The sequence below is a fragment of the Xenopus tropicalis genome, chromosome 2, assembly GCF_000004195.4.
Source record: "Xenopus tropicalis strain Nigerian chromosome 2, UCB_Xtro_10.0, whole genome shotgun sequence".
Taxonomy (NCBI): domain Eukaryota; kingdom Metazoa; phylum Chordata; class Amphibia; order Anura; family Pipidae; genus Xenopus; species Xenopus tropicalis.
In genome coordinates this window covers 96,133,696-96,143,464 of record NC_030678.2, presented here as the reverse complement: position 1 = coordinate 96,143,464, position 9,769 = coordinate 96,133,696, and the positions used below count along the sequence as shown (strand labels likewise).

Genomic DNA, 9,769 nt, shown 5'->3' with positions numbered 1-9,769 from the left:
CAATCAGTTAATCTTATGAGATTGATAATTATTAAAGTGGTTTTAGGTGCCACTCACTGCAGGGAAAAGGGAAATTTCCCACTGTCTTTACTTAGCCTTTCCAACCACAAAAATCACCCACAGGTTATGAAGCTGGCTACCCTTTGAGTTGATAGCCACAGGTGTATCTAGCTACACGTTTCCTTGTGTTATCCTCTTAAAGGAGAAGGAAAGTCATTTTATTGCCAATAGATCCGCCACATTAGTGTCACCTAGAACAATATATTTATTCTGCAGAAAGCATTAACATACCTGAAAAAGAGCCCTACAAGCTTTCTCACCCTAGAAGACTGACATTTTAAATAGCTTCCTGCTGCAGCTCTTATAACTCAGATCAAACATTCCTAAGGGAGGGGGGAAGCAAGTTCTTAGCATTCTTGTGGGAGCGGGGAGCAGGAGAAGAACGTGTAGAGAACTGTGCAGTCTCTGGCCATGGGAATTAAGGATTTGACTGAGACAGGAAGTTAGACATTGAACAACATGTTCCCAAAAAAGGAGACAAGAAATCCTATGTTTCTTTTGATAAAGGACTCTGTGAGTGTTTATGGCTTTTTTTACTTTTCCTTCTCCTTTAAAATGGACTCTATGGGAGATAGCCTGCAGATCCTGTAGTTCGGAGTTTCTTGATGAGGGGTTTTCAGATAAGGGATCTTATACCTGTACCTATATTTATGCACCTGAACTATTTCTTTTTTTACTGTTTTTTCATTGCATTTATTTGGCACTATCTGCAATTTGACTGAAATTACATGACATTTTAAAATAAAATGATTTTGTGTTTTAATACTGATTAGACACTGGGTTATTGACACATGATAATACACATACAAACACACTTAACAGCAGGAAACAAGTCCTATACAGTAAAAACATAAAAGAAGAGAAGCTATTACGAAGGCGTTAAGACATACAAACAGGCAACTGAAACCAATAGGTATGCCAACAGAAAATCTTCTTACATTGTCTTTAAGTAGCAGCCAAACAAAGTCTTTTTAGAATCATAGCTGGGTGCTGCCTTCCCATTCTGTCAAGGCACCACAATAAAACCTCATAAAGAACCTTTCATAAATGATTCTTAAACATGTTTACAAGGGCTGGAAACTGAAGGGCTGACACTTGCTTAGGTTGTCCATTCTGCCCAATGAAACTGGAGTTTGAGTAGTCTCTCTTTGCTGCTGAATCACTGCTGGGGAGAACCGGAGTACAGGGCTCAAGCTTCAGATCTTCATGAAGACTATTTTCTGAATTACTATTGTTACATGTGGCCTGCTGAGCAGCTAATAAATAGCGTTTTCTTCTGTTGATCTTATACTGTTGAATTCTTTCTTCCTCAGCAACTGGGTCATCAAGGGCTCCCTCCCACCGTAGGCTTTCATTTACTGCACCTTCTTGTGCTATGCTGGATGAACTACCACTAGGATTAGACTTCTCAGTGTCACACTCAGCATCATCCTTTTTTAACTTGTGCTTAGTCATGGAAACATCCCGTGGGCTGAGCGGTAGAGGAATATGCTTCTGGCTCTTCTTGCTTTTAGCATTGTGCTTATCTATAATATAAAATTCAAGTTAGAATAAAACATATGAAGATTATGTTTAAAATGTACATAAACCATAGATATGTGTAAGGCATTAAGATATGTGATAGCACATTTAAAGAATAATGGTAATAGATCCCTATTAGAGAAAAAAAAGTCTTCTTACAAATTGTCAGCAGTCAGCAGTTGTTGTGTGCACGGATCAGATTCGGTGTATTCATGAATAGAAAACAACCCCAGCAGAGAAATTCCCCGTGGACTAACAAATAAAGCTTTGTGGGAGAGAAGCTTCATATATATTTATGGTGTTAGTGTTCCTGGTGTTTTGTGCTCCACCTTCCAGCCATCACAGCAACAGAGAATGTGAAAGACTAAACACAGGGCAGTAGTTAAACACAGCAGGATCCCTTTATTGGGTACCACACAGCATGTTTCATGCTCCACAGCCCATATTCAGGTTTCCCCTGCTTTAATTATCACCCTGTGTTTAGTCTTTCACACAATGCTGCTGTAATTTTCCATAGTCTGCAATGATAACAGAACCCATAAAAGTCATAATAACTGCACCCTTGCTGTTATGTGCAAAGAATGCATTTAGCAAGCAAAGCAATGTGGCACTTATAATGCACTCATGCAAATATGCAATGAGGGAATGTTTTGTGTGAACAAGGAGTTATTCTTAATTTACAGTCAGGGTAATGTAATAAAAATGCAAACTTGACTTAACAACCTAAAGCAACCAATCAGCATTAACCTGTTTATTAGCTAACATCTTATTGACTGTAATGGGTTAAGCTAACACCACATTGGGCTGATATGGGCCAGCAGAAATGCACAGGCCGAGAATCAGCCCCAACGCAGACTTTAGCATTCATAGTAAAGTAATATGTACCTCCTCCTCAGGTGTTAATCCAAACAGCGTTCACAAGTTAATTGTCAAGAAAAGATACATGTGATAAAGGGCCATTGGGGCTCAGAACATGTTGTGCTAATAAATATAATTTTGCAGCTACTACTGCACATGTAGCCTTTTCTTGAGGATTGAGGATTAATTTTGGATGTTGGGTGCAGGCACATAAGGCAGATATCTGCTCCGAAATGCAATCCGAACTTCTGAGTGGCAATACCCGCCACATGTGCCTGCACCCAAGCAGACACATTGGTTCCAGGTGTAGGCAAAGGTTAATGCCAGCATTCCTGCGCTTTTGCGCAGGCCAAGAGCAGCCCCTGGTGGTACAAGCCTTACTGCACCTGGGCAAACATTACACCTTTATTAGATATGTTAGACTTATATGAAATCGCTGTTTAGAATTAAATCAAATTACTAGCAAACAGAATCAAATGGAATATATATGTGTGCAAAAATGTTTGCAAATTAAGCTATAGATGTATCTTATAATTCTCCAGTTTAGCAACAGAGATCATTGAGCAAAACCTTAGCTACACATAATTGCACCATAAGTGAAGCTTTGCACAGAAATGGTAAGGCAGCCTAATCTATGCAAATTAATAGATAACATTTAAAATAACAAGATTTTTGGATTAACTCTCCCAGTTTTGAGAATTTCTCTCAAGGTTGAATAACTAAATCCTTTAATATGTGAACTTCACAAATTTACAACATGAGCACCACCTATTGACAGAATTGTAATTTCCAATATAAAAAAACTTGAGTTTTCCTTTCAAGCAAGGTGTAGGATTTTACTGTACAAAAAGCATATTAATACTGACTTTTTATATCATTATAACACATAAAATATATCATTATAACACAAAATATAATGCACATAAAATACACTAGACTTACAAACCATTTGACTGGGGGATCCTCCAGAATAATTCCTAACAGTTCCATAATAATGCCAGTCCAGTAACTTTGTTTCTTAATTCTTTTTATAAAAAGAGATAAACATGTCAACTTGCTCTGAGCAGTTGAGCACCATTCTGTCCTAAACATGAACCTGGGGTTGAAGAGCAAAATGAGAAATACTCACTACCTTTTACTTTAAAGTGAGTATTCAGTGATTATATTATGAGCAACTTTTTAACATCCTCTCCTATACAAACTATAGATTGTTGGTTTAGTATTGCAATAGGTGTGGCACATTTATCAGCTATGTCTAGGTCTGGAAACAATGAATAATTTCAACACTGCTGGCCGAACTAATATATATTGCAATATACTGAACTAACCATTTTGCACGCCTCAGTGCACAGTGGTGGAGTGAAATGTACTACATTAATAGAAAATTGCAGCACCAGTATCTAAGTTCAGTTCTGGCTAGGAGACCATCTGCACTGTGTAAATGTGTCAGCCCCAGTGGTGTAACAAAAGAGGAAGCAGACCCCGTGGTTGCAGAGGGGTTCTATCATGAAATATATCCCTCACACATCCAGTCTTCTGTTAAACTAAATGAAGGCGGGGTATTATTTCTTAGTTTAATGATTACATGTGACTTATCAGAAAAGCAGAGATGCTCAGCTGGAGATGCTGGCACCCACGAGCACAAAGTGTGACATCGAAAGTTGATGTGCTGATGTCACCACACATGTACACAGTGCCTTATATGTCCCTGAATACTTACTGCGTATGTGCACTGTAAACTGAGATCAGCAGCTACTAAAAACCAGTGAGAATTCACGGGAATTCCAAACCTGGTTTTAAAAAACCTGGGGGAGTTGACTGATCTGGAAAAGCCTTGTACATGCCATTCCCCAGAAAAAAAGTGTACAAAAATACGGCTAGCATAAAATATGTCCTGGTGGTTGGTTGCTTTCCTTTACCCTATTACTGTCAAGTAGAAGACAGTAATCTAAGCAACTGCACATTTGGTTTCCAGATTTTTTTAAAGCTACAACCTACAGTGCCACCTGGTGGTTGAAGGCTTTATTTAATTAAATTATGAATTTTACATCCCACTACCGTAAAGCCAACAGTGCCAATGCTTGCCAATTTAGGAATAGAAGAAAGTGTCACCTTGAATCATGGGAAATTTGCAGTGGATGCTGAATTTTATAACTATTTAAACTAAAATATGTTTTCTCTTTTAAAAAAAACGTCTGCTTAATTCCACCCTGGCACAATGAACAATTCTGCCAACTTGTTACAACTTGTCCTGTGGTATCAGCAATGACTGATTAAAAATATATAAAGAAGGTCACACTATTGTACTGGGCCTACAGTTTGTCAACTGAGAAGGAGACTGATATTAAACAGAATGTTTATCAAACGACAATGGCACAATTAAAAGTTACTGGACCATACAGCAAAATTATTTTAACCCCCACACCCTCCTTAAATTGGGAGGGAAACAGCTTTTTTTTATAAACATGCATTTAGTGCCAGTGTCCATTAAGAAAAAAATAATTATTGAATTATTTGAATCTTTCTTTTGCATCAGACTAAGACAGAATCACATGAACATAAAAACATACAATTTACACAGTACAGGTATTTACTAATGTGCATGTATCATCTCCCCAGTTTAAAGGTAAGAGGTGGGCAAAGTTTTCTGTTATCTCAGCAGGCATCATATATACCTCTATCTCTGGTGCAAAGTCACAAAAAAATTAAAAAGCAGAGCTAGCGCAGTGCTGTTGAACCGCAACTCATTATTTGGGTAAAACACACCACATGTTTCAGGACCTATGCCTTTTGTCAACTGTGCATCATACCTTAGTGGACTAAGCTAAATTAACTTCCAGTGGCCCCCCAGCCAAATGAGACAGCCCTAACTAAAGGTGGCCACACATTTTAAGATCCTTGATGTAGGCCATATCGGGTTGATCCTATCCAGGCCTATGGAATGTAAACCGCATCAAGCACAGGTCCAGTCCTCAACTTGACAAACCTGTCCAGTTGGAATCTGCCCAATTTCAGGTAGGCCCATCAAAGGCCCCATACACAGGGCTATAAGCTGCTGACTGCTGACTGCTGATCAATTTGCAGCTTTTATCAGTCACCTTAAGAAACTCAAGAAATTGAATTGGTCACACTGTCTTCTCCCTCCAATGGAAGCTAATGAAACTGAAGGTAGTAAAGGATAGATCCTTTGTTGTTCTATGTACTTACTGCTGGTTTTGACAATGCTGTAGACCACGCATCCTCAAACTACGGCCCATGGGATGGATATGGGCCCCACTATTATCTGACGGAAGGATGCAGGGGGGAGCCGGAGGAAGCAGGGCAGAGCCAGAGAAAGCAGCAGGAAGCCAGAGAAAGCAACAGGGAGCCGGAGGAAGCAGCGGGGGAGCCGGAGGAAACAGCGGGGGGGGGGGGGGGGTGGAATCAGAGGAAGCAGCGAAGAGCCAGAGAACGCAGGGAGCAGGAGGACACAGCGGGGAGCTGAAGGACACAGCGTGGAGCCAGAGGACACAGGGGGGAGCTGGAGAACGCAGGGGGAGCCGGAAAATGCAGGGGGGGAGTTGGAGGAAGCAGCAGGATGCAGGGGGAACTGGAGGAAGCAGCGGGGAGCAGTAAGATGCAGCTGGGGAGTGGGCCATAGTATGAGCACATGGGGGGAGGAATTTAGTACGGCCCCCCAACAGTCTGAGGAACCATGAACTGGCCCCCAGTACTTAAAAGGTTTGACAAACCCTGCTGTAGAAACTGAATGCATTCTAATATAGACATCTTTTCTAGGATAGTAATATGGCATCTCTAATAAAGTAGACAAGACAATATAAATATACTTTATTACTGTAGCTATGCCCTACTGTACTTCAACTAAGGGGAATTTTACTTGGTTTAGAAGATCATATTTTGCATTTAGACCATTTATAGAATGTTTGCTTAAGGATTCACTCGCAGTTTAGACTTTCATCCAGTATAGCCAAAGTCTGTTGATAGGACTGGATGTTTTTTTCTATTTCAGCTTGTAACCTAAGCAGGAAGCAATCAAATTCTAATTGATGTTTCCATGTACACAGTATAATAACAATTAATAAAACACCAGACTGAAGTGATACAGATACATTTTACAAGCTAATATTACAGACAATGAGCTAAACTATTCAGTTCACCTAAAGTAAATAACTGCACCTCTTTCTGAACACCCTACAACAAGGGCAGCAGAACGTTTGCACTTTTGTTATAGTACTATCCAATACAGTATAGCTAGTAGAACAGGTACAATAGTATAAAAATCTCCAAAGCATTATGGCTATTATTAATGATTTAAAAATGCTACAAGGGAAGAACCCTGGCTTTCTGATCCGCCAGGTGTTAGTGCTTTCTGTAGCTATGCTAAACATCTTCACAACATTACACAAAACCAGGGAGTTGCCCTGGATTTCTTGCCCTTGGCACCACTACCTACAGTAGTTATTCTCTGTGAGCACAAGTCTGATTATTACACTACTTTTATCGGATTATAAACAGTTACAAATTGGACATTCACATTCTAATTCCTAGTCAAATAACAAAACACCTTGATGGACCGGTATTTAATAGGCATTAGTGCCCTGCTGCCAATGTATTACAACATGCAATAGAAATATAAATAGAAGTCAATTTGTATAAAGGAAAGTATTTTTAAACTAAAATTGTATAACCACATCCTTATGACAGGTGTCATTAAACAGATAGCCCCCTAGGTGTTTTTAAACTAAAACGCTAATTATCATTGGATGAAGCGAATTACAGTATAATTAAATAACAGTTCGTAAGGGAGGAGATTCCCAAATGTCATTGAGCTCACCTGCCTCATCTGAGGTAGTTGGGGTGCTAGATGTGCGCCCCCTTTTCTTGATACTATTAGTTCTCTCCTTCTTCTTAGTTTTCTTTTTCACTTTACCACTCGACGTGACTAAAGCTCGGAAAGGCTGCTTGCTATGTTTAGATGTCTGCTTCTCACGATCGCGAAGATCAGCTCCTGAAGCGTCCATAATAAAGTTCCGACACTAGAGACTTTCTGCAGCCCGCTGCGATCCCATGTACGACTGTGCCAGGAATTGTGCCGCTGCCTCCACACGTGGGTTTCCAACTTCCGGGACGCGTCTCCATGGTGACCACTCTGCTTTTAAATTCCAATCACACAGAAGTTAAAAGCATATACAATTTTACATCTGCTTTGGGAATATATGATCGTATTATTTCATTTTTGTTTTTGTTTGGCTATTAGTATATAGCAATGCCACTTGACATAGTTATTAAGGAGTGCATTCGGCGCAATAAGCCAAGTTCAGTTTCAGTGAAATGTTGTAAAAGTTATGAATTATTCTAAACTGATCTACTAATCTTTGGGGCCGTAAGATATTTAAAAAATCTGCCATGTTGTTCCCATGATCCTGTTATACCAAGAATTTACAATGTTTTCATGTTAAAAACGTTGTGCCTTCTGCACCACACAAGCAATTATACATTTCAGTATTACTTTACATAATATTTATAAAATGTTATAGTTTTCTAATTGTTACATATGTTTATAAAACTAAGTGCAATTTGTATACGTGTGGATTTTGTTCTTTATTTATTGTGTGTTTATACCCCTTTGCTTATGAGGAAAGCTTATGAAGAGCCAAAGGTAGTGGGGTATAAACACACTGGGAAAACGCCCTCACAAAATCACACTCGCATTCCTTTATAATCCTGTTCTGCACTTGGTGGGGGAGAAACTCCATGGCAGCACACAATTACATATCACCTACATGATCTACCTGCTCAATTACAAGGAAAAGAATGTGACAAAACCTCTTTTTGTTGCTTTTTTATTGGTGTTCGCAATCCAGTATATTTCACAACACAAATGCTCCCGATTCGTATCTTAGTGAACTATGTTAATATTTTTTTTTGCTGTATCAGAAAACAAAATTCAGTCCCTTCTTTTCCTCTGCTGGTTAGGTATAAAAATGTCCTATATAATATTTTCAGTTATCAGGATTCAATAATAGCCACAATACTCACACTGTCTGTTCACAGCATTTAATAGCTTGTATCTGCTCGCTTTTATATTTTTGCTGGCAGCTCTGAAGGATGTGACTGTGCTTCTCATGACTGATTACTCCTAGTACAAACAAGGAAATGGTATAGATCATTCATTCTTTGTCACCACAGAGTTCATGGGTATGCCCTGACAAACAGCGGAGTTTATTTTTCATATACTTGTGGGGAAGATGGTAGAAACTGTGCCAAAGGTTGACTCAAGCTTACTTTACAAATTAGGGACACTTCTAATAATTGCAAGGTTCCTGGGCTGAGCCATATAAATTACAGACTGAGGTAGGTGTAGCTTTTGGGGGCTTTGTAGGTAGTGCTGCAGGGAGCTGAAGAACAACGTTTAGCTAACAGGTGGGTGATAGGCTGCAAAAGTGCATTGTGCCTAATTTTTAATTAAAAAAAAGCATAGTTTTTATGTCTTGTACTGAACTATGCAGAACGATGCACAAGTAATCTTATTGTACACTTCATCCCACCTTTTTGGTTCTTCAGAGCTATTGTAGGAGGAATACAAGACAATGAATTAAACAACACTTTGCAGTTAAACACCCCTTATAATTAGCTGAAACATACGCACCAATTTGAGACTCAGGCAACAATAAGGGAAAAGGAGGGGCTTGTTTATTACAAGAGCATTATATATATTTTTTTTAATTGACCTACCTTGCTTCCAGAAAATGCAAGTAGGTCCTACAGCAATAAACAAAACAATGATCCATTAGCATCTTACAATAAAAAATCAGGAATTTTGTGTAATTAAAAAAAAGGCAGAACTCATACAAATTCTTTTTATTTAGCCCTAACTTAACATATTGCCCCTTTAATTACAGTATAAGGTCATATTTTAGACACCTACTGTATGTGTCAGGTCATGAAGCACATTGTTTCATAATTTATTTTGTCTCTTCAGTTCCAACAGCATAATCTTGGGTTCTGTAAATTGATAAACTTTTGATGGGGCTGCATGTTTAAAACTCTGTTACATTGTTAAATATTATTAGGTTATAATAGCATTAAACATATATATATGTGTGTGTGAATGTATATGTATGTAGAAGAAAATTTGTATTTGCTTTGAATTATTATTTTGATCCCAAAATAGATATATTCAGCAATGCCAATTAAAGCCATTTCAGTTCATTCTCCAGCTATGAATGAGAGTTGCCGTGACAACAAGTCCTCCATCATCATACTGGCGACTGAGTACGCAGATAGAGGAAGAGGCCTGAATGTAAAGTGATATTTCAGTCTTTTCATC

General features: G+C 38.7%; 1 protein-coding gene across 2 annotated transcripts; it reads right to left on the bottom strand.

Moving 5' to 3' along the window:
- Nucleotides 1–772: 772 nt before the first annotated feature.
- Nucleotides 773–9,493, bottom strand: c2h17orf97 (chromosome 2 C17orf97 homolog). 2 transcript variants are annotated; one of them, XM_012957512.3, is made up of 5 exons: nt 9,368–9,493; nt 9,175–9,201; nt 8,479–8,578; nt 7,274–7,591; nt 773–1,586 (listed from the first exon to the last, which is right to left on the bottom strand). In XM_012957512.3, exons 4-5 carry the CDS (start codon nt 7,458–7,460, stop codon nt 1,102–1,104), a joined length of 672 nt encoding a protein of 223 aa, XP_012812966.2. In that variant the 5' UTR covers nt 7,461–7,591; nt 8,479–8,578; nt 9,175–9,201; nt 9,368–9,493; the 3' UTR covers nt 773–1,101. The 2 variants fall into 2 exon arrangements, with proteins under 2 accessions (XP_012812966.2, XP_031752824.1); XM_031896964.1 differs by having other exon boundaries at nt 7,274–7,588.
- Between the last annotated feature and the right edge of the window lie 276 nt (nt 9,494–9,769).